Source organism: Mugil cephalus, chromosome 14 (assembly GCF_022458985.1).
Source record: "Mugil cephalus isolate CIBA_MC_2020 chromosome 14, CIBA_Mcephalus_1.1, whole genome shotgun sequence".
NCBI classification, from domain to species: Eukaryota; Metazoa; Chordata; class Actinopteri; order Mugiliformes; family Mugilidae; genus Mugil; species Mugil cephalus.
This window is the reverse complement of record NC_061783.1, coordinates 22,002,045-22,026,278: the sequence shown is the minus strand read 5'-3', so window position 1 is coordinate 22,026,278 and position 24,234 is coordinate 22,002,045. Positions and strand designations below refer to the sequence as shown.

Below are 24,234 nucleotides of genomic sequence, written 5' to 3'. Positions count from 1 at the left end.
TATTTTTTCATTATATTACAAAAAAGTTGTATAGTTTGTGGTACCTAACGTTAAACTGCCGTAAAACACACACACATACTAGCCCTCTCATAAAAAAAAATATATATTTTTTATCAGATTTATTTTATGCAAGTTTTTCTTTTATATATATATATTTTCTCTATATATAAAAAAATAGCTAACCAGAAATGTTATTTATTTATTATTTTTATTTTTCATTAAATTAACAGTTTGTAAGTTTTTGGTAACGTAAACGTACGTAACGTAAAGCTGGCGTAAAAAACACACACACACACGCACACAAGGACACACTAGCCCCCCCATACCAGAAGAGAACTGAATAAATGAGTCACAACCACAACTCCCACATCAATAACACTTGGATCAAGATGGCGGCCGAGGGAGAGTACGAGTCAATCCTGTGCGTTAAACCCGATGTCAACGTCTATCGCATCCCGCCGCGAGCCTCAAACCGGGCGTACAGGTAAAAGGGAACACGCGGGTGCGTTCACGGAGCTGGGAAATCATTGTTTTTAGCGGTGTGTTGCTCGGGCTTGAGGTGTGTTTCATCACGGGGACACAGTGCTGGCTTTATGTTGAACTGCGGGGTGATGGAAGATGAGGGGGACGGTGGTGGAGGCGGTTCGGACCTCGCTCGGTGTTTTTTGTGCGTGCGTGGAGCTTTTATCGATCTGTCAAAGACCAGGGTCGTGTTTGTCATCACGTCCGGTCGATACGGGCGAATTGCCAGGACTTTCTATCCCACTCTGCGCTGTGACAGCTGGGACATCCTTTCAGATGAAAAGCTTCATTCTGCATGGACGGAGTCACCTCCCATAAGGACCATGGGCAAAATAAGGGCCCCCTGTGCCCCCCACATGCCTGCAAAATGCCCCTAATTCACAGATATTAGCTTATTTATTTAGTTATATATTTTTAATAGCATGCACATACAAATAATTCAGCACACAGAAAACTATTTAATGAGAAAGAATAAGAGATAAAAAGAAAAACAAAACAATAACAATGTTTTAAACAGAAAGCTAAGAAAATTTTGTACATTTGTCCCAAGAAAAACTTAAACTGAGGTTTTACGTGCTGTTTTTTTTACACATTCAAGGCAGGAAACTGTTTGAGTTGTTTGGCTAACAAACTACGACGTGGAAATTTGCTAATATTTCAATTAAACAGATGTTGAAAAAGTATTCACATTCTGTACTTAAGTAAACATATGTAAAAAAAAAAAAAAAATATTCTGGTAAAAGTAAATTTGCTGATTCTTTTACTCAAGTAAAAGTAAGAAAGCACAGCCTGTGAAATGTACTTGGGTAAAAATATATATTTTTGTTATGAAAACATTATGAAATGCATCAAAATGAAAAAGCTTTCCACAGTTAACTGTCCCTTTTATGCTTCTTCTTCTGACTTTCCGTCTTCTTCCTTCTAGTCGGATGCTCTAATCGTGTCCGATCACGACAAAGAACAGATATTTTTTTGCAAATGCAGGGAGTCACAAAGTATTTGTAAGTTCATTATTCCCCACCTCTGCAATCAAAGCAGGAGATTTCCCTAAAAGGCCCCCTCCTCCTAACACAACTCTGCAGCTGTGAGGGCTAATAAACTTTAAACTACAGCAGGAGCAATGTGCTGAGATTTCAATTGTCGTAGTAGATTCCCTAAGGGGCCTTCACCTGACGTGGTGCTGCAGTAGTGAGCCCTCAAATCCTCTAGACTCTAGACTCTGCAGCAATGTGCCAAAGTTTTCACTGACAATAAGAAACAGCAATAAAGGTTCTTCCATTATGTTTATGTCTTTGTCTTTTTCTGAGTGAGGAAATAATAATTACGTCTCTGCAGGGCGGCCGACTGGAAGCTGGACGCTCCAGACTGGACCGGTAGGATGAGGATCACAGCCAAGGGCAAAGTGGCCTTCATCAAACTGGAGGACAAAATCTCAGGTATGTATTCAGGGGGTATTTTTATAGAAATGCTGACTCAAAATGTTTTTGTACCAGGAGTGAGGGGAGAAAACATCGATATGGTAATATATCGTGATAACATGTTGATCCGAAAGGAAACTGCTCGGGGAACATCCGGCGCTTCTAGATGACATCAGCTTTATGTTCGGTCTGTATGTTTGAGGTTGGTTTGTGGTTAGACGGCACGAGTTTCATTTATTTTTCACAATATGTTTGGAAGAGATGGTTTGATTATTTATTCATAATTTTCCACAAAACAATACGATGACAGCACATTATTCATAAAAAAATAAAATAATAAAATGACGAAATAATTTGAGAGCGAAAAGATTTAAGAAGTTTTATCGTGGAAAAGATGAAATAATAATAAATAAAGCTTTTGTGAGTTTATCCAAAGAATAAAAGGACAAAACAAAACCACTAAGTTGCTCTGGTTTGATAACAACCACTAACCGCTAAAACTGCCAACCTCTCTTAACCTTCTTCCTGTTGTCCAACCAATTATAAAACGTGATGTCATCATCTCTAACGGCTACGTGATATCACCTGGAAGCGCCGGATACTCCCTGAGTAGATCTGGTATCTACACCAGTACTTTGCCAGTACTGCACCGTATAGTGACTCAAGTATCGTGATACGTCCCGTGCTTCAAGTATCATGATACGCATCGCATCGTGACCAGTATTGTGATATTTATCGCATCGTGATTGAAGTATTGTGATACATATCGCGTTGTGACTCAAGTATCGTGATATGTATTGCTTTGTGACTCAAGTATCGTATCATGACTCAAGTATCGCGATATGTATCATATCGTGACATGTATTGCATTGTGATACGTATCATATCATGACTCAAATATTGTGATATGTATTGTATCATGACTCAAGTATCATATCATGACTCAAGTATCACGATATGTATCATATCGTGACTCAAGGGTCGTGATATGTATCGCATCGTTACTCACATATCGTGATATGTAATGTATCGTGACTCAAGTATCATATCATGACTCAAGTATCGCGATATGTATCATATCGTGATCAAGTGTCGTGATATGTATCGCATCGTGACTCACGTATCGTGATATGTGACGTATCGTGACTCAAGTATCACGATATGTATCGTAATGTGATATGTATTGCATTGTGATTCGTATCATATCATGACTCAAATATTGTGATAGTATCGTGATATGTGTCGTATCGTGATTCCAGTATTGTGATACATATAGTATCGTGACTCAAGTATCGTGATACCTGGCGTATCGTGACTCAAGTATCGTGATACCTGTCGTATCGTGAAATCCTTGTGCCCACCACTAGTTTCTACTGAGAATTAACACCCATCTGTGCTGCTGATACTGATTCTTTTGGTTGTGCAGGCTCACATCAGCACCGTGCTCAGTATTAAAGCAGTTAAACGTGATTAGGCTTCAGGTCCCTGCAGCCAAAACCTTAAATAAAAGCCTGAAGCGCTGCTCAGATTTGTCCACGGTCTTTGTACATGCTTCAGTAGTTTCTCGTCCCCTGTGTTCCTGCAGGGGAGCTGTTTGCCCAGGCACCGGTGAAGGAGTATCCAGGTGTTGCAGTGGAAACCGTCAGCGACTCCAGCCGCTACTTTGTTCTGAGGATACAGGATGATAACGGTGAGGGCTTTAAAAAAAAAAAAAAAAAAAAAACTACAAAGATGAACGCTTGATCCGTTTCTTGGTGCTCATGTGGTGGCTGTTGTCTGCAGGTCGCAGCGCTTTCATCGGAGTCGGCTTTGGGGACCGAGGGGACGCCTTTGACTTTAATGTGGCTTTACAGGATCATTTTAAGTAAGAAAAGTGGTTTTATTTTAACAGTCAGACCCGAGTTCACTGACAGGAGGGCGAAGCTGCTCGGTTTAGAGGCCTTAACTTTACATCCTGAATCTTATTTACCATCTGCAGCCATTTCACGTGGTCCTTACCACAGCGAGAAATCTGCTCGCTGTAGTTTTCCTGAAAAAAAAAAAAAAAAAAGAAACAAAACAAACAAACTGCTGAGCTGCATTTGTTTATTTCTGTATCAGCGCTGATGCTGTGCGTTTGTGTAACCTGGCTTCCTGCAGATGGGTGAAACAGGAGCTTGAGCTCAGTAAAAACGCCCACCTGGGGGATTCAGGACCGAAGCTGGACCTGGGCTTCAAGGAGGGACAGACCATCACGCTCAACATAGGGGTGAGGTCCAGGACAGCAAATGTGAAAGATGATGCTTTTATACTTTTAATTAGCTGATGTTAAATCATCTGCAGATCCAAAGTAATGAAGTTCATTTGTTGTCATTTCTGGAGCTCAAATGTGCCCTAAAATCAAATTTCATCACGTTTCTAAGCATTTGGATACTTATAAATTGAAGTAGAAATGTATAAATATATTTTTTGGTAATACAAAGTCCACATTTACCTACAAAATAGTACAATCCATATTAGTTCTAAAGGTTAAAATTGTAAATGTAACATTTAACCATTAATTTCTGCTTAAAAAGAATCTATAAACAGTAAAGCTAGAAGTAAATATATAAAACATAAATGTGCCCTAGAAATCTGCTCATCGTCTCTTTTCTCCACCTGCAGCAAGGTAAAAGGAGGGATAAGCCCCGCCCACAAGGCTCAGGTGGATTCGGGCTCCTCCCGCCGCCACCTGGAGGCAAGATAGCCCCGCCTCCTTCGACGGGCTTATCCAATCACAACATAGTCCCTCAGACAGGAGGCACGGCCACAGGTAGACGTTATATACATTTTATTTCATGTACTAGTGTGATATAAATGTCCTGTGTGTTCATTTTTGCACAGTCATCATGACAGTTGAGTGGAAGCGATCGTATTCTGAGTCACCGTGTTAATTAGTGGCTGTTAAACGACTCTGTGAGCTTCAGGCGGCAGGAAATGAGTGAGATGTGTGTTTTAATGAGGTTTTTATTTTTCCGACAGGCTGCCTGCTGGAGCTGGACAATAGTAACTCTAACACGGTGGTTCAGTCCAACCCTAGTTCAGATCTTTGGGGAGACTTCTCTGCTCCTGCAAGGTACGACACGAGTCATTTATCCCAGCAATTCATCACAGATGGATTATTATTATGGATTATCAGAAGTTTAACATGCCTCCAGGAATTATACCGTGGCTTTAGAAGCCTCTGATTGGCTGATGGGCAGCATTAGAGGGGATTACAAGAAAATATCTACAGTAAAACGACTCGTATGTTGTCATAGCTGCAGAAATTGTGCAGGAATGAAACTTCAAAATGGCCATTAAAAAAAAGGCTTGATTACAGTTTTCTGCTGCACATTAAGACAAAGATCTGGTCTGAATATTCAGATTTCCTGAATAAAATTGACTTTAATGACTCAAAACTTAAGCAGAAGTCATGAAAGTAGATAAAGAGAATGAATTTAAATGAAAGTGAAACAGAAATATTATGATTCTTTATTGGTTTATTCAGAAAAATGAGCCAACATTACATATGGGTGGGATGCAAATGTACTTTAAAGGCCTTGGTCATGCTGCAAGACGACAAGAAGAACTGTTAAAGAAGAACAAGATGAATGTTTAGGAACGAGTCAAAGTCCTGACTTTAACCCATTTTTGTCCCTTTGGGCAAAATTTTCCTTATTTGGCTGTTACAACTTTTTGTAACAAAGTCTATGTCTCTCTACACACACACAAAATAAAATAAAATAAAATAATGACCACCCTCTTGTGATCTCAGCGGACAAAAAACCCAAATCAAATAATGTCCAAAAACTGCTATAAAAACTCAACAGAGGCCAGTTTGAGTCCTAAGCTCAATAATGAATGTAATAACAAACATTTTGTTCATAGGCCCTATCACGGAGAAATTTCTGATTTTAGTGTTGAACACTAAAAGTGACAAACTTGACCATTCTTCTCATAAATTAAATCCTAATATTGCAGAATGAATGGCTTTATTGTGTCATGGCTGAGAGATTAGAAAATAGAGTTATAATGGAAGTCAATGGGACATTTTTATCCACTAAGGTTAATACTGCGTAGTACATTTTAAATCTGATGCTACACAAAAACTAATAATACAATCAAGTGACTATTTTAGATAATCTTGGTCATATCCAAGATCGTGAAAAATCTGGGAGAAAAAAATACCTCAACATTAGTTTTATGGAAAATAGCTCATTTTTCATGTTTTTTCATAAAAACAACAGTGACTTCAAGTCATCAAACTGGAATTTAAAGGGTTAAAATCCTCAACATGACTGAATATTTCGTAGTTTTGTAAAGTGCTGAAGTGGTTTAAGAGATTTATGTCAAAAAAAAAACAACATAAACAAATATTAATCCGTTACGTTTTTATAGCAGTTTTTGGACGTTTAACCAATAGAAATGGTAAAGTCACTTACTTTAGAAACTCACAGATATGAACAAATGATTCATTTTAAAATATAATATTTCAGTTGTTTGATTGGGTTCTGAAATGTACAACTTTAACCTGACTGTATATGTTGTGTCTTATGTGTTATTTAATACATTATTTAGTTGAAAATCCAGTTAAATAACACAACACTTTTCTTTAAGCTATTTTCACCAAGTTTTGCCAATAGTTTCTAAGTTCTAGTCGCCATTACTGACATTTAATTGTTTAGTAGTGAAGTCAATGTGTTTCAACGTCCTTTATTTCCAGATTTGTATCAGAATTGGAAAACTCGTAACACGGCTTCTTGTTTCCAGCTCTGTTCCAGCTGCGCCGCGACCACAGAACGCCACGAACTGGATCCAGTTCTGAGCCCCCGGCCGCCGTCCGGCCGCCGTCCGGCCGCCATCTTTCTTCATCTCGTCCGTGTGCGTCGCTTCCTGTGCATCGCTGAGAGTTAACTCCCACACACACTGAACCCAAAGCAGAGACGTTAAAACACCACAACAGCTGTAGAATCACCTCACACCCACAAAACAAAAAACAAAAAACAAACAAATAAAAAGAATCACATTTAGTTCAGAAGAATCCTGACAGGAAATGAGTTAAAGCCATTAAGTGATATGAGCCATTTCCCATTTAATATTTAAGGGCTATGTGTCTGCGTCTCCTTCCCACTAGGTGGCGCTCTCCCTCTTCGGTCTAAAGGTGAAAACCCCTTAAATTCAGCCTGCTGTGTAGTGAATCATGTGCAAAGTTAAAAGTTTAGGCTTGAATTAAAGAAATAAAATTAAATCAGATTTAAAATTAGTTTAAATTGTAGAAAAACAAGAAGAGTTAATGAAGTTTTACCTCATTGGGAGGAGTTTTTCCTACACTGTGATATGTGGAGTAGTACAACCTTTGCCTGCTTCTTGCTTTATTTCTATATTTATTTATAGAAAGGAGGCCAAACGTGCCAAACTGATGATTTAAGCTGATTCATAAATGAGAAAATATAAATTCTCAACACTCAAAGTGTTAAACATCTAAAACTACTGCTTAAAAAACGCCTTTAACGCCACAGGAATCAATGAGATTAAGGTTGAAAAGGGAACGTTTGCTCAACCTATAAGTTTCTGTTTACACTGTGAGATCACATCTCTGTTTACCACTTCTTCTTCTTCTTCTTCTTTTATTATTATTATTATTATTGTTTAATTTATTGGCAGACGTTTTGTTTTGTTGCTGGAATCTGAGGTCAAATCCAGACGTGTGCTCTTTATTTATGCGTCACGTGATTTGACTCGACTGCGGTTTAAAAGGAGGTGATTAAACGGCCCATTTAGTGATAAATGACATAAATCTGAGCGTAAACGTAGGACGTAAAGGCTCGTTAACAGGGTGAGGTTTTAGTTTCCTGATTTCCCGACTTGCATGAAGTCTGAAGGGAACGTTTGCGGCGAAGAGGAGATTTTTATATTGCTGCTTTTTTCCTTTTTTACGTTTATGGGAATTATAAGTGAAATGTTTACGCGCAGAGATGCAGTGACTCGCGAGGGTCACGTCTAATTATGACGAACGGAAACCAGATTAAATCTGAATGTGCAGGAATCTTTAAGAGTCGGAAGAGTTTGACAATCTGAGGAAAATGTTTTTTTGTTTTTTCTGGTCCAGAGACAAAAATCTGTGATTGTGTTTCTCAAATTATGTCAAACTCTTTGTCTAGAGAGAAAGAGACGAGGGAATTGAACTTAAATGACGAGAAGTCTGTTTCCTTTTAGATCAGATCAGGGGGAAAGAAATGATTGTGTCACTTCATCTGAATGTATGTGTGTCTTTGACCTCCTGAGACCCAACGTTTAGTATAAAGTATAAAAACTAATGTGCATCAAATGTATAAAACCACTTTAACACCTCAACATTACTGAGTAAAAACAGGATTTCAAACAATAAAGTCCCAACGTCCTCAAATGGGCTTTTTACTGTTGACAAAATGAGTTAAATTTGCATCAAACTATAAAAGTTAAAGATCATAAACAAGTTTCAACCTTAAAACATGATGAGGTTTTGTGATTAGCTGCAGAATGAATGACCGCATTGACCCTTTGCTGCCACTAGATGGCAGACTGAAGCGTCCACTTATGAGGACGACGGCTCTAAACGAAGCGGAATCAGAAACTTGCCGTCCCCGTACGAGGACGCAGGGTCTCAGGAGGTTGAGGTTTAGCTGTGACCGGGTCTCATGAATCGTAGTGAACCCGCTTTGACACACAGCGCTGATTTAATATGACAATATGTTGACATGTGTGTATGTGTTGTGTTTACATCGCTCGCATCGCTGGCTAACGTATAAAAATAATAATAATAAAAAAAAAAAAATGTCTCCCATTTCTCAGTCGCTCCACTCTGACTTTTAAAGGTTTGATTTATGACCCGTTTAACGAGAAAGAGGCAATAAATCCTGTCAACGGGAGGCTCCTGTTTTTATTTTATCTTATTTCATGTGCTTGTGTAATTATGTGAATTATTCCTCCATATGTTCACGCGGTACAAGGAAGGATTTAGGATTTGACCCCAACCAGGAAATCAGTGGTGACGGACATTAAATGACCTCGTTAGTTTGTAGTTCGATGATTTCAACCTGTTTCAATAATGTTTGGTTTTGACTCATATATAAATTAAATGTTATATTTATAGCGTCAGTAACAATCAAACTTTATTTAAAGATCAGTTTTCATACAAAAGATGGAGCCCAGACACACACAATAAGAAAAAACACGTATGTACAGACGCACACACAAGGATTTAATTTTTTTTTGATTTAATTTGATTTAATTTAATTTAATTTAATTTAATAATAACCTGAAGGATAAAAGAAAAAAAATCAATTAAAAGCCACTAAAAAGGAAAAAAATAATAAAATAAGTTAAAATTAATTAAAAGCCAGATTAAGATAAAAAAAAGCTACAATTATTTAAAAAAAAATAAAAATAATAAAAATAAGTTAATTTCAGTTGAAAGTCAAACATGATATATATTTAAAATAAATACAATTCAATAAATAATCAGCACCTTTCACAGACAAATAATAAATAATCTGTACTTTATATCTCATCCTGGTACTTTAATGATTCATGGTTTTATTTTGCTGCTGAATTTCCTTTAGGATCAATATAATATCTGTTCATCCATAAATAAAACTTTCAACCACTGAGCTCAGCTAAAAACGTTGATTTCATCCTCACAGTCAGAGACTGAACTTAACTTAAAGCCCTTAAAGTTTCCAATCAGTTACAGATTTTAAATAAATTAGCAAAGACTTGTTATTTCCTGATAATTTAATAATAAGAGCAGTCAAGAAGGAACAAAATTGTTAATTTAGATGAACTTCTAAGTCCAGTAATCATCAATAAAGAGGAATAAATCGATCTGCACCAGCTTCATAACATCTGAAACTGCTTCATGTTACTTTGCACTTGACTCTGTGTTTGATGCAACGTAAGAAGTGAGAAACGATATAAAATATACAGAGAATATGTAAAAGACTGAGCACAGCTGAGCCAGTTAGAGCACAGATGTTCACAGATGCAGCCTCCAGGTAAATCCAGGTAATCTGCCTTTTATTGCCTGTGTCTCTGCTCCGTAGGAAACGAGTCTGGGTGGAAGTGATAGACGCTGCGTGAGGTCAGAGCTGTAGCTTTTAGCTCTGCTGACCGACAGAAAATAAGAGAGCGACAAACAGCTGCAGCCTCCTGAAGCCGTGACGGCTCAGATCTGAAGCGTGTGCACATTTTCACCGCTCAGTGAATCTTCCCGAGGAAGTTTTTTTTTTCCTCTCATCTCCGTGTTGAGGTTTAGAGTCTAAACGTGGGTGGTGACCCACACCATCTCTCTCTCTCTCTGCTTCATGTCACTTTGATGGATTCATCTCGGTCCGTGTCGAGGCTCAATGACGTGAACAGCGGAGGAATCGAGGGCTTTTAATACACCTGATACGCCCGCGTGCTCTCCCAGGCTTTTCCAGAGAACTTACTCATCCATCACCGCGGCCGTGATGAAGGGATCGGGTTTAAGATGCTGGACGTCCAGCTGAGACGCAGACAGTCTGCTTCTTTAGGTTAGCCAGATCACCCATAACATTATGACCACTGTCCTGAAGAGGTGCATGAAAATAAAATATCCTTTAGGAAAGCTCATATGTACGGAAGCCCTAAGCGGCCACGCGTTCCCTTTTGTTTTCTCCAGATCTAGACATGTTTAATTGGAGAATTCAGGTCATAGGTGGCCTCTCATGCTGACTGATGGATAAAATAATACTCTAATGTAATAGATCTACTGTAAGGTGAGCTTTTTTTTAAATAACTATTAGGTTTCTGGTTTCTCGAGAAAATAAAGCTGTTTTCACACAATCTTGAGAAAATGGAGCGAGTTTTACCAAGATGACGAGGTCATTGACTGGAGATCTCGAGAAAATAGCAGAATTTAAAGCAGAGAAAATAATGTGCATGAATTCATGGCCGCTTAGGGCTTCCGTATAAATGACATTTACAGAAATAGGATTATTTTACTCAAATGTGACTGAGAAACATGGGAAACAATTGTTTTACAAGAGTAATTTACTGTATTTTATTAAGAGATCTCCCGACTGCATCGTTCAAAGTTCAAAGTTCAATGTTTTTGCATGATGTTCTCAATAAATTAACACGATCTGAATCACTTGAAATGAAAGTAATAAGTTTAATGAGCTTGTTTGGGGGTGGGGGTGGAGTGGGGGTCCTCAGGGTAGAACAAAACGTCCTGCTTTGACTTTAAGGACAAGATGTTCACTTCCACGCTGATTTATCCCGCCTCCCTTTAGGAACCATAAACCCAGCTGTTCATCGCTCAGTAGTCATAATGTTATGGCTAATCTCAGTTGGTCCCTAATTGGATAAAGTCCCTGGTCACCAAAGATACATGGCCGCTCAGTAGTGTTTGTTTTTATCATATTTTCTGATGATATCTGGGTTTAAATGAAGCTGTTATCAGTGTGTGTGGCCCCGGTTGGACATCGGGTCTAATCTTAGCCCAGTGATGCAGATCAGTCCTTCATAAAATAAACAGACAAGTAAATTCATCTGTTGGCTCAGGAAGAATGAAGACGGTCAGAAGACGACCTGTACCCGTTACACGAGATCTGTTTCAGGCCTTCACGTCCAAACCAGCTCCTTCAAAGGCAACTGTGAAACGAAAGGACTTTTATATATAATATTATATGATATAATATCCAAAAATACTGCATGAACTCTGGTGCAGATATTTGAGGATAGTAATAATAATAAACTTTATTTATGTAGCACAAGTCATGCATAAAGTGCAACGCAAAGTTCTGAAAGAACTGAAAAGTCAATCAAGACATTTGTTAGAAATAAAAAACATAAAATCAAGATAAAAGCATGAATAATAAAAATCATGATATTAAAACAAGCAGAATAAAAGCATGAATAAAAATAAGAAACCTAATAAAAAGAAAGAAAATAAAAGCATGAATAATAATAAAAACAAGCAAAATAAAAGCATGAATATTAATAAAAAACATAATGAAAAATAAAAAAATAAAAGCATGAATAAAAAAACAAGCAAAATAAAAACATGAATAATAATTAAAAAAAATAATAATAAAAAATAGAAAAATAAAAGTATGAATAAAAATATAGGACCTAATGAAAAGAAAGAAAATAAACACATGAGTAAAAATAAAAACAAGCAAAATAAAAGCAAGAATAATAATGGAAAAGCTAATAAAAAATAAAAGCATGAATAAAAATAAAAACCTAATAAAAAAAGAAAGAAAATAAAAGCATGAATAAAAATAAAAACCAAATAAAAAAAAGAAAGAAAATAAAAGCATGAATAATAAAAAGCCTGATCAAAAACAAGCAAAATAAAAGCATGAATAATAAAAAGCCTGATCAAAAACAAGCAAAATAAAAGCATGAATAAAAATAAAACACCTGATAAAAGCACAGTTCAGGGGAAAGAAAAGGTAAAAACGTGCATCTTAAGATTTAGTTTGAAGGTTTCAACAGATTTCGAGCTCCTCAGACTCTCAGGTCGACTGGTCCGAGTCTTTTGGTTGAAACCTTTGTGACATTCAGGAGATTTGAGCCTGAGGATCTTGGGGATCTTGAAGGCACATATATGAAAAACTGCAGCTAAATAAAAAATCTTTTAGTTTTCCTTTAAACGTGGCCCTTTTTTCTTTACTGCTTCCATAAAATTATATGATGTATTTATACCGTGCACTCTATACAGCTTGTTACACACACACACACACAAACATAACGTAACTCCGGCCACATGGCGTTAAAGCAGCGTATCGGGTGAAATGTCAGGAGAGGAACACGGACCCCCCTCCAGCTTCAGGAGCGATGCGACAATCAAACTGTCTCCCTTCAACGAGCTCAGTAATTCATGGGCTTTGGCTCGGGTTTTGGTTCTGGAGGTTAACCTGAAGGTGTTCCTCCGTCCTCACACATGATCTCTTTATGTCTTTATCACACCAAGAAGGAGGAGGAGAAACCCTCCATGACGCTGGGAGGGTTATGATGATTTAGGAGCTGGAATGAGGACGAGTGGGGAGGGGAGGGGGGGAGTTAAAAAGGTTAAATGTTAGAGACACTTTTTACTTTGAGGTTCTCGGCGAAACCTGAAGCTGCTCTTTGACAGGAGCATTTAAGTGGAAGTGTATGGACTGAGGGTCAGAGTGTAGGAATACAGCACCGGTGTCTCCTCGGCTAATAAAACCGAGCAAAAATACTTGTTTAATGTTTCAGGAACTAGAAGAGAAACCGAAGCCAGATGACGTTACGGCGCTAAGAGATAACGAGGCATTTACAAGGTGTCTGTGCGCAGCGTAAACATGATATATATACTTTACGTAATGTAGAGACGCCTCAGTAGGAGCCTCTGCAGCGCTGGATTTAAACTGCAATTCTTCAGCTTTTTATGTCCAAAATACGCAAAATTAGTTTGTTTTCTTGTTTAAGATTTATACACTAGCCTGCCTGCCCTACTATTAGTACAGACACTATTAAGTTAAGCACCTTCTTACAGTATAAGGTTGGACGAAACCCTCCATAACGTCAACTATAAGTTTCCCAAACACAAAGTCTGACTCCTGGCTAATTTAAAAATGGTCTAAAAACAATTGAGACCAAAGTCAGGCAGTAAACATCTATATTTCCCCTTCACAGTTTGTAAACAGTGTGATGTTTTTTCAGGGGCGGGGCTTAGCTGGAGGCAACACAACTCAGACACTATAGCTTGTAAACAGTGGTTAGCATATTTAAAAGGATTGTTGTGACAAGAATGGACGAGGGAAACGTATTTTTAATTAAGTTAGTGTTATTTTAAAAAGACTACGTTCACTGACCCCTAAACTGTCAATCACTGGATGGACGATTTGACCAAAGGACACAGAGGGGACAAAGTCTGGTCTGTCTTTATCAAGTGAAGCCATGGTGGTTTAGGCTTTATTGGACTAAGAACAATTAGATTAACAGTAACTTAAAATATTTAACTGATGACGTAAACTATCATCAGTTAAAAGCAAATTTCTTCTGCTGCTTGAGGTTGTTTGGTGGGGGAAATATGGTGCCTGCTCCCTGCCCTCCAGCCACAAGGGGGCAACAAGGAGCCTATTGTGTTATGGTGCACCACAATGTGCCAAAGACCTGCAACAAAATATATATATTCACAAGCTGAGGCTGTTCCGCAGCCTGTTGGAGGCTCTAATCTTGAATTTCTGCACGAGACTTGGTCACACTGCTCTGCTAGCTTAGCTAACTAATGCTAACCATCAAAGAAGGACAGAGGAAGTTAGTTAAGTCTACGTAATAATACGTACGGCAAGACTAGCAGCATTCATTTAGCTATTTAGTTTTGTTATTGATTGTCATTATCTGCTTCAGTTACCATTGTTTTTGTTTCTACTTGTGTCAGGTCTCGAATTTAATACATTTTAATACGTTTCCACTGCTGTAGTTTAAAGTTTGTCAGCGCCCCCTACTGGCCCGGAGCCCCGAGCAGCTGCCTGTTGACAAGTTAATCACGATTTCTACGTTAATAAAAACTGTTTTACAAGAGACAGGAGGTGATGACTAAGTGGTAGATTTGCTTAATTTGTATGAGCTTTTCTTTTCTTTCTAACCATCTGGGACTTTCCTAAACTGGGGCAGGAATAAACTTCATACAGAACATGAGGTTTACTTTCTGGTGTCACGTTCTTATTTAATAAAATAAGCACGTGCTGGATTAATGTTGTAATGTGTTTATGATTCTGTGATGGATGTCTATTTTTAATGTGGTCTCAGTTTTCCACCAGTATTTATCTCCTTACATAGACTGAGCAGATCAACCCTGCAGCACTTTATTCTTTTTTTTTTTTCCTTTTTGATGTTTTTGTTTTCACCTCCGTCTGTTATTTACTCCTCCTGCAGTTTTTATTAGACTGGGCGGCGGTTCAAGATTTTTGCGGTCTACTCCTGACTTCGCCCTCCCGTCCCTCCGGAAATGCTGCTGACTTTCCCCTTTTGTGCCAAGTGCCAAAGATTAAATGTTTTCTGGCAAACACAATTGTACAGTAGCGGATCCTTCCACATCCCGGCCTCGGAAGCTGAGAGCAGAAGTTTAAGCGAACAAAGCATCGACTTTCAAACATGAGACAGAAATGAATCTTTGCATGGACGTTCTTGGAGCCTTTTGCAGAGCCGTGTTTGTTGGTCCGTGTCCGCTGTCGATCCACATTTGGTGTCAGTATCTGTCAGATTGTACTTGGATAAGAAAGTGAGTTCGGTGTGTGACTTGGCCGGACTGTGGAGTCGAGGGTTCAGAGCCGAACACAGCGCTGAAAGGTTGTAGTGTCAGATTTATGGCCGAGGGGCTATTTTTGAAAAACACCCGGGACCCTCTCCAGATAGTCCTCACTGTGTGTGTGTGTGTGTGTGTGTGTGTGCGTTCATCTGTGTATGATCCATATGAACTGGTGTGTTATCGTACAAGGACGTGCTCTTATTGTGAAAATCATGAACCACTTTTAAGAAAAATATCTTTTATTGCAATAACAGTTTATAAACTGCTAGTATTGGTACAACAGGTACAGTACATGAGAAGTATTACGCTAAGGGCCAGATCTGCTAAGCGTGTACAAAAAATGTGTGCAAACTGATTTACTAACAGCATGCGCTAAAGGTCTTTCAAATGTGCAAAACACCCACTAAACATCAGTCATCTGACGCACGTGCAGATCATGTCTATATTGCGACCAATTCTGGACGTCTACAGGACGTGCAAACTAGGTCCGCTCTTTGGACGCCGGACTACGACCCTATTTGGACGTCAATATGCAGGTCAAAATTTGAACGAAGTTGGTAAAATAGTTGTTACCAACATGAATAATTATAACATGAGGACGTCGGCATCCAGTTAGCGCGTTTAGCTCAGTGAATATGGAATATGGGGCGTTTACAAGCAACTTTGAGCGGAGAAAATGCAAATATATGAATTTTGCACACGCAAAGATTTAAAGCAATTTTGCTCATGCATCTATATTTAACACGTCTCTAAAGGACGTGCAGACGGTTTGTCCTATGCGTAATTGAGCAGGCTGCTGTTATTGCAGAGGATTAATTCACTTATCTTCATTTTGCAGCTAAACGTTACCCCATGAAACACATTCTTTTCGAGCTTACCGTGGTTTACAATGTCTATTACGTTTCATCGGCCTCTTTTATTTGTCACTGCGCCGTGTCTTATAATGATATTCAGATGTTTTTTGTTTTTTGTTGCTCTAACTCTAACACAGTGTGTTTATTTGCCTCTTCAGCTGACACCTTCCATGTCACCAAATGTTTTGCGCTTGCAGTCTCAATAGCGCAGGAAAAACACTCATTTACATGCATCTGTTTGCGCCCGGCCGTCATTTACGCAATCAGTCTGAGTAAATCACTCGCAAACCGCAGTTTCCAGCCCACACGCAAAATTTTACATTGCACACGCAAATTAGTACACGCAATTTGGGATCTTACCAGGTTCGGCCCTAAGCGTAAATATGATTTTGTACAAAATGCTACATAGTTTAAGTGAGAATGAACAAACCTTTCAAACGTGAGATATGAGAATAGATGATTGTAGTTCTGCACAGAAATGCTACAACAGTTACAATCTATTAAAATAAAAACTTTACTAGCTAAAAGTTGGAAAAGTGACACTGAGACCAACATTTTTTTTTTTTACTTCCAGAAAGGCTCAAATGCATTTTTTGTTGTACGCTTTAAGTCAAAAAAACAAAACAAAACAAAACAAAAAACCCTGTCTAACCTGGCACTCAGACATGTTTATGGCTGCTCCTCTCTGGTCTATATACAGCTCATGACTTACTACAAAGTATTACACAATCGCCAAGGGAGCTATCTTTACACAGGCACAGCTAATTCAAATAATCCCCACAGCAGCAGCTGTGACACTATTCTTCAAATCATCTCAAATCTGAAATATAATCCGCTCTCAGAGTTGTAGGAAATGTTTTCAGTTGTTCAAATTGCCAGTAACAGCTGTTTGTTTCTGCCAGTTCCTCCGTTTCCCGTAAACCAGATTGCTTTACTTTAACAAGGGGATTTTTTTTTAGTTTTTTCCAAAGTTTCTTTCCTAAAGTTTGAAGAGGTTAATTGTGTGGTGAGGTTTTCATAGGTCTGGCTTACAGTAAAATGTAATTTATGAGCTGCTACAGAGGCTGTTATCACCAGGAATCGTCCAGTTTACACCGAATGACTGAGATGTTAATTATTGATTTAATTTCCTAGTATTTTACATTTCAGTAGAGCCAGTCAAAGCAAGTATTTGGGCTGGTTTTAGTAGTAGTTAAAAGGTTAAAAGTCAAATATTTAATATTGACATAGCTGAAGCCTGAAGAATTTTAGCTTAATAAAGGAATAAATAAATACTACAATGACTTTTTGAAATGCTACACTAATATTTTACAGGATTAACTTGATCCAGTTCATCTCTCTCCTCTTCCCTCCATCTCTTTCATGTTTCTGATCGCTCCTTTCCCTCCACTCTTCCTCCTCTCCTCCTCCAGCCTCAGCCTCTCCTTCTCCATCATCCAGTCTCCTCCGAGGTAACTGAGCGCGTCCTCCGGTCGCCCCCGGAGACGTGGCCTCGGGTCGAGGAGCGACTGGAAGAAGGAGCAGGCCAACGGGGTGAAACACGCGAACTGAGGAGCTGTGGGAGGACGCTCCTTGGCGCCCAGTCCTGCTCCGGTTAAACCGGACGTCTCCCGCTCTGCCTCCGTCTGCGGCTCGGCCCAGACGTCCAGTTCGTCGTCTGGACCCCTAGTTCTGTCAAACCACTCGAGATACTTCAGGTATGAGCGGCAGTCGTTGGCTGTTTCCGCCCAGGGGTGACTCCCCGTGAGCATGGCGTACGTCAGGATACCCAGCGCCCAGCTGTCAGCGCTGGGCTCCACAGACACCCAAACCCTCTTCTTCTTCTTCATCTTCTTCTCATCCTCATCCTCCTTTGAGGCCTCATTCCCGTCACTCACGCTGCTCCAGCTGTCCTCATTATCTCGAGCGATCTCGGCTTCAGGGGGGCAGTAAGGGGAGCTGTACCAGACCTCCGGGACCTTGGTTCCTCTGGCTTTAACCTGGGGTAAATGTTCATTTATTGGACACTTTCACGCAACAATTGATTGCAAACGATCAAGAATTGCATAAATTATGGGGGGTATGCAATGACATCACTTCCTCATGAGGCCACGCCCCCTGAGTGGCAAAAACATGGTGAAATGTATCAGTAAATACAGTGAGATCAGGAAAAATGTGGATTATCAGATGAAATTAAGGATCATTGGACTCGACAATGATCAATACCAAATAACAAATAGTCCACGACACTGACATGTGGCCAGAAATCAATTCTCCTGATATTTATATGGACCTCTTTTTACTCAAGCCTCGTTCCTCGACATCTTTGTTTTTTTTATACAACACAGCTCCAACGGCTTCGTCAGTTCTCTCAAGTCTCACACAAACTAATGCTTCTAATCTCCACACTCATCTGTCACTTTTTTCCACTCACTGGCCGTAACCATGGAGACTTCCTCTGGCTGTGATGTCACGCGCATACCCTCTGCAGAGCAGCTGAATAGTCTTCATACTGACCATGCCGAAGTCTCCAAGTTTGACCCAGCGGCAGGCCGAGTCGCACAGGAAGACGTTCTCTGGTTTGAGATCTCTGTGGACGAAACCGAGGGAGTGCAGGTGGGACAGGGCGCCGCACAGCTGAGACACCACCCTCTGACAACAGTCCTCCTCCATTCCCACCTGGGGAAAAAAAATAATAAAAAATCAGACAAAGCTAGGCTCTTTCCACAAAACATGACCATCGATCTGCTGGATGTCTGAATACCTCGGGCAGGATGACGTCGTAGAGATCGCCGAAGAGGCTGACTTGCTGAGCGAAGACGTAGTGCGACGGCGTGGAGTAGGCGATGCCCAGAGCTCTGGTCAGAGACGGGTGGGTGCAGAACGACAGCGAAAGGTTGTACTCCCTCAGGAAGGAGAAAAGAGAGGTGGACTCGCGAGGGAAGAACTTCAGAGCCATCGGAGTACCTGCACGGCCCAGGACAAAGAGAGACGGTGATGCAGGGGTATTTTTGTTTTGAGGCTGTAATGAAAAGGGGAGTTTCCTTCATCACCTCTCTTCCTGTGAACGGCCAGCATGACTTTTCCATACGAGCCTTCCCCCAGCAGCTTTAGGACCTGGAAGTGCTCGGATGTGTCCATGGCTGTGAGGGACTGAGCCGTCAGGTGGCACATCTCATCCAGGAGCTTCGTGGCAGCCTGGACATTTAGCATTTATGTAATTTAATCAACATTTGATTGGAGCTTGAGCTACTCTTTCTGTGATTGTTCTTGGCCATAGACTGTATAAAAAGAGGACGCCATGACAGCTCTTCTTAAACAAAGCCAAAGAAAGTAGAGCTCCCCCTGGTGGCTGGCTACAGTATAGGTCATAAGCTCCACCCCTTGCATATTAGTAGGCGGGACTTGGGCCAAACTAAAACACAACAGTTCTCTCCTCTAGGGCTGCGAGAACAAGAATAAGCCAGGTTATTTTATACTTCAAGAGGAGTCCTCATAGGCCCCTCCCACTACAGCAAACGTCATGTGTGCTAAGCATTGTGGGAGATGCAGGAGATAGATGACGAGAGGCACTTTTCTTGTTATTTTCAGATGTCGTTTTGACGCCTCGTTTGTGTGTTTCATGTCGATCTCAACCCCTGAGCGATTGGTGGTCACACTGTGGATATTAGCCGCTAGCATTTGCGATTTCCCGTAGTTAGCCACGCCCCCTTCCAATTTCTGACTGATCACAGAATAGTCGCTGAACATGACATGGGAAAAAGGTTCGACAAATTTGGAGAAAACCTCATTTCAAGTGGCTTCCTCTCTCCTATTGTTTCTGCAGCTCCTTTCAACAATTTTGGAAATTCTTTAAATGTTACGTAGTGAAAGAGCGGTGAAATACGATATTGCACTGTTGTCCAAAGGGCCAGTACTGAAGCCAAGCAGAGTTGGTGTCCCTTGGTTGAAAAAAATAAATAAATAAACTGAATGAAATAACAGACTAGCAAGTTCGTTTTGACATTTAGCTAGCAAAATTAGCAAGCACAGTGATGGCGGATGGAATTTTGGAGGATTTAGTAAAAAATTACTACTCTACAACTACCTGTAGATCAACAACTTAAGATCAAATCAGACGGCAGGCCGACGCCTAAACTAGAACTCCATACAAGGAGGAAGAAGTGTTTTCTAACTTTTAATGTGTACAATTCCATGCGCTCTGAGTGGTTGCTGCTAGCGCTAAACTTCAGTTTTGTTCTCCACTCCCTAAAAACTGTATAGATTCGAGTTTTTGTTTCATTTGACTTCCTCAAAAAAATCTCCATACTAAGAACAGACTCATCAAGCCTCTCAGTCATGATGGACAAACCCATCGTGACATCACCCATTGGATTCTGACCCTCGAAAATGAAGAAAATAAACCTCTAGTCTCTAGTGGCCACTAGATGAACTGCAGTTTTTTTTGCACTTCAGTACGGGCTTCATCGCTCAGACCTGGAGGTTACCGCTTGATTTTATGGAGTTAATATAAAGCTGACATATGTTCGGGAATCAAGTTGTCTTGACGCTGTAGTAACAAGATGTGACGTCATGATCAGTCAGTCTTCTTTTATGGATTTCATTTGCAACGCAGGAAAATCGTACAGTCATTACACTCGTAGTGTTTATTTATTTTAATATATATATCTTGCAGCTCCCTCCAACGTGACACAACCTTCATGACTGTCGCCATGGTGACGCTTACAACACTGATCCACGGGTATAAACATATCTGTTAATAGCCTCTTGAAATCCTCTCTCTGTTTTGTCTGGTTTTGGGGGGGAGGAGGAGGTGTGTGTGTCGGGGGGGCGTTATGATGTTTCCATCACAGCTGACACCCCCCCCACCCCCCATGGGCTCAAGCTGGGATTTGGTGTCACACGTCCAACCTCTGGTCAACTCATTACAACTCATTAGTGGAAAAGTCAAGAATGTGCTGCGACGTTTGAGAGTGACACGAACATTTTGGACTATTATTCAAATTATTCTCAACTTGACTTGATTCAAGTTCCAGGGAATTATCAGGATTCATGTTAAACATCTTTTGGCCCTGGATGCGGTTTCATTTTTTGGAGCTCCACTGAGGCATCGTATGGCCCAGGCTCTAATCCTCCTCCACTATGTGTGAATTCATTTTTAGAGTAAGAGGTAACTGAGCCTCCTGGGGGCTTGTATTTTAATGACCGAGGTTTTCAGGACTGTATTAGACAAATGTCTTAACAGCCATGATCAAAACATCTTGACGTTAGTCCGATATCTCTTGGCTTTAGGTTTAGTTTTTAGGAATAAGATGGTGGATACGTAGAGAATAAACTGGAATCCCAGGGTGTGGAGGACCAGGGGATCAGGGGCTGGGGGAGTTATTCAGTGAGCTGCATAGCTGACGCTCCTGGACTCGGTCGGATTCAGATGGAGTAAGACGACCAGAGGAGAGCAGCTCGGGGCCCAGTGGGACGCTGCATTACATAAGACAGACACACAAGGTTGGACCTATAACGACGGCTCTATACGTATATATGTGTCAGAGGTACATGTCCCGATGACGTCCTCTACATGGAAACGGATCCCTGCAGACCGCAGACACCGGTGTGTTGAATGACATGATGGTCGGTGTACGAGTTTTATTTGGACACGGACGTGTCTGTCAGCGCGTGTCCAAAAGTAAACTCAAATTTTAACATATTTTTCTTAACATGATAAATAAAAAATTAAATATCTGATAATGATTTGAAGATATTGCATGAAAAATAATCAATGCATGTTACCGATTATGCATTTTAACCTTTTAGCTGGCTTTGTAACCACACGGTTGATGTTTTTTGTAGTAGTAGTAGAAGTAGTAGTAGTAGTAGTAGTAGTGCTAACAGACAATAAAATACTTAATTTCTCATTTTGCACCCATTTTCTGACCATTGTTAGTCATTCAATTTGTAAGATAGACAAATTTACATAAGATCACTTTTTGAGCTGTACTGCTTGTGAACAGATGAAAAAATATAAAAAAATCCTACAGCTTAAGTATTTATATTGTATGAATCTGTACAATTGTGTGAACACTTTAATAATGAAATGTCAAAAATGAATGATTGTAATTGTATGTTTTTGTGTGGAAGTCAAAGGGTCAGTGAATTTCTATTAGATGCAGTAGACGAATAGAAGCAGGTAAATAATCTTTAGCAGCTCATCAGTATTCACACGAGGAATTATTTGTAATTATTAAATTAATTAATGAATTATTAAATGTACATTTGGAGTAAATGTCTGTGCAGGTTCTGGTATATCCAAAATTTGATGTTTTCTAGGGTCTAAATGTTTTTACTTGCAGCTTATCAATGAGGAAACGTGTGCAAATTAAATTTTTTTATACTTTACGCAGACGATGCATTAGTGTGATGTGATAATAGTGACTGTATTATTAATGACATTTCAGGTATCTGACTCGACTCTGTGAGACATTTCAGAGTTTTCTGACTTTCTATTTCCAGATTTTATTTTATTTTATGTTAATCTTGATATGCTAAAAGGATCACAAATGAAATTATCTAATATATCAGAGCCAAATAAAATAAACTAGAAGATAAAATGTGTGTAACATATATAACATTGCAGGATTTACACTGAGGGAACTCTGACTTACTGTCATCTTTCTGCCGGGTGTTTCAGTTGCGTTGATCCTAAGTTAGAAGTCGATTCGATGTAGATTTACTTCATTGAGCAGGTGCACCTGTCAGGAAATCCTCCAGAACAACTCGTTCCGTTCAGAGAGGAAAATCTCCTGACCCTTCTGTGGACGCTTTCATGTCTGCTGCTGCAACTTTTATCCTAAAGTGATTTGTCCTCACGTCCTCACCTCCCCTCCTCCCCCATGTCCTCCCTCATGTCCTCCCTCCCTCCCTGCTGCTGCAGCACTGCAGTGTGGATCCTGAAGAGCGTCATTCATGGTTGTCATGGTTGTGTGTAAAAGAGAGGGTGTGTTACCTCCCACCTCTTTGGTGCATTAACAATGACACTGAGTTCATCAACCCTCATGCCTGATTTTAAAATTGTTACAATTAAGGGACAAAAAAGTCAAAGACGCCCTAAAATTAGCATATGTTAATATTTTTTTTAACATACGTCTTTTAAAGTACTAATTACAAATACCAAAAGTTTAATTATTTTCTGACTTTCAAACCTTTATATGCCAGTGTTTGTGATCAGTGGCATCACAAATTTTTCAAAGAAAAATAAATAAATAAAATTTGGAATATTTTTAATAATCTAAATGCAAAGTGGATTTTTCTTGGGGTGATTATTAGAGCCTTGGACATGCATGTCAATGATTAGTAGCAACATTGATTTTGATGAATTTTTTTAATTTATTTTTTGTGGCGCCTGATTCAAAATAATCACTCCCATTAAAACCCCTTAGAGATCCATTGAAACTGATGCTGCAGTTTGGCTTTTTTCACATTCAGACTCATTCTCTCTGTCTTTCAAGTAACAGGATAAAATATATAGTTGGAAAACTCTCAATAACACACATGCACACATACACACACACACTCACGCAAACGTACAGGTCAATGCAGAGATCACTATGAACCCACTCGTCACATCATCATCTCTTTGTCATAACAAACTTGGGAGCAGCAAATCAAAGCAGGGCAACAGTAACATTTTATTTTTAGTTAACAACATTTCAAAGTCTCTGTATTTGAGTTTGAAATATCAAAATTTTCTTAAAAAAAATACACACCTTTTCCAATGATAATTGCAAAAAGCACAACCACTAAGTTTTCAAAATTATCAGGGTTAAGGAGAAGGAACATGGACGTATAAGGTAATGGTTTGGAGACGACTTCCTGAAGTCTAGACACGGCTGGTGGTGGAGGACTGGATGAAGAAGACCTCTGACGAAGAGTTCTGGGACGACCATGAAGAGGTGGAGATGTTGAGGGGGAGGACTGGGCAGCAGGTTCATTTCTACATTTGTCTTTTCTCCCCCCACCTGTGCTGCTAAGCTCCTCCCCTCATTAATTTCACCTGTCCTTACACTAATGAACGGTGAACAGCGTCCTCTGGCAGCAGGAAGAAGAACTGCTTCTACTGGATTTAAAATGTATTTTAAACAATAAAACTAAAAATATATACAGCTGTGGAAACATCTGT

General features: G+C 39.6%; 2 protein-coding genes across 2 annotated transcripts; one reads left to right on the top strand and one right to left on the bottom strand.

The window, feature by feature from the left end:
- Positions 1-320: 320 nt before the first annotated feature.
- On the top strand, positions 321-8,848 carry necap1 (NECAP endocytosis associated 1). Its single transcript, XM_047605974.1, has 8 exons — positions 321-484; positions 1,858-1,958; positions 3,526-3,630; positions 3,723-3,804; positions 4,080-4,188; positions 4,584-4,731; positions 4,941-5,034; positions 6,711-8,848. Exons 1-8 carry the CDS (start codon positions 345-347, stop codon positions 6,763-6,765), a joined length of 834 nt encoding a protein of 277 aa, XP_047461930.1. The 5' UTR covers positions 321-344; the 3' UTR covers positions 6,766-8,848.
- Positions 8,849-15,449: 6,601 nt separating this feature from the next.
- Positions 15,450-23,169, bottom strand: si:ch211-171h4.3 (serine/threonine-protein kinase SBK2). The gene is made up of 5 exons (XM_047604190.1): positions 22,721-23,169; positions 19,115-19,259; positions 18,826-19,028; positions 18,579-18,740; positions 15,450-18,061 (listed from the first exon to the last, which is right to left on the bottom strand). The coding sequence occupies exons 1-5, from the start codon at positions 22,724-22,726 to the stop codon at positions 17,414-17,416; spliced, it is 1,164 nt and encodes a 387-aa protein (XP_047460146.1). The 5' UTR covers positions 22,727-23,169; the 3' UTR covers positions 15,450-17,413.
- Positions 23,170-24,234: the final 1,065 nt, after the last annotated feature.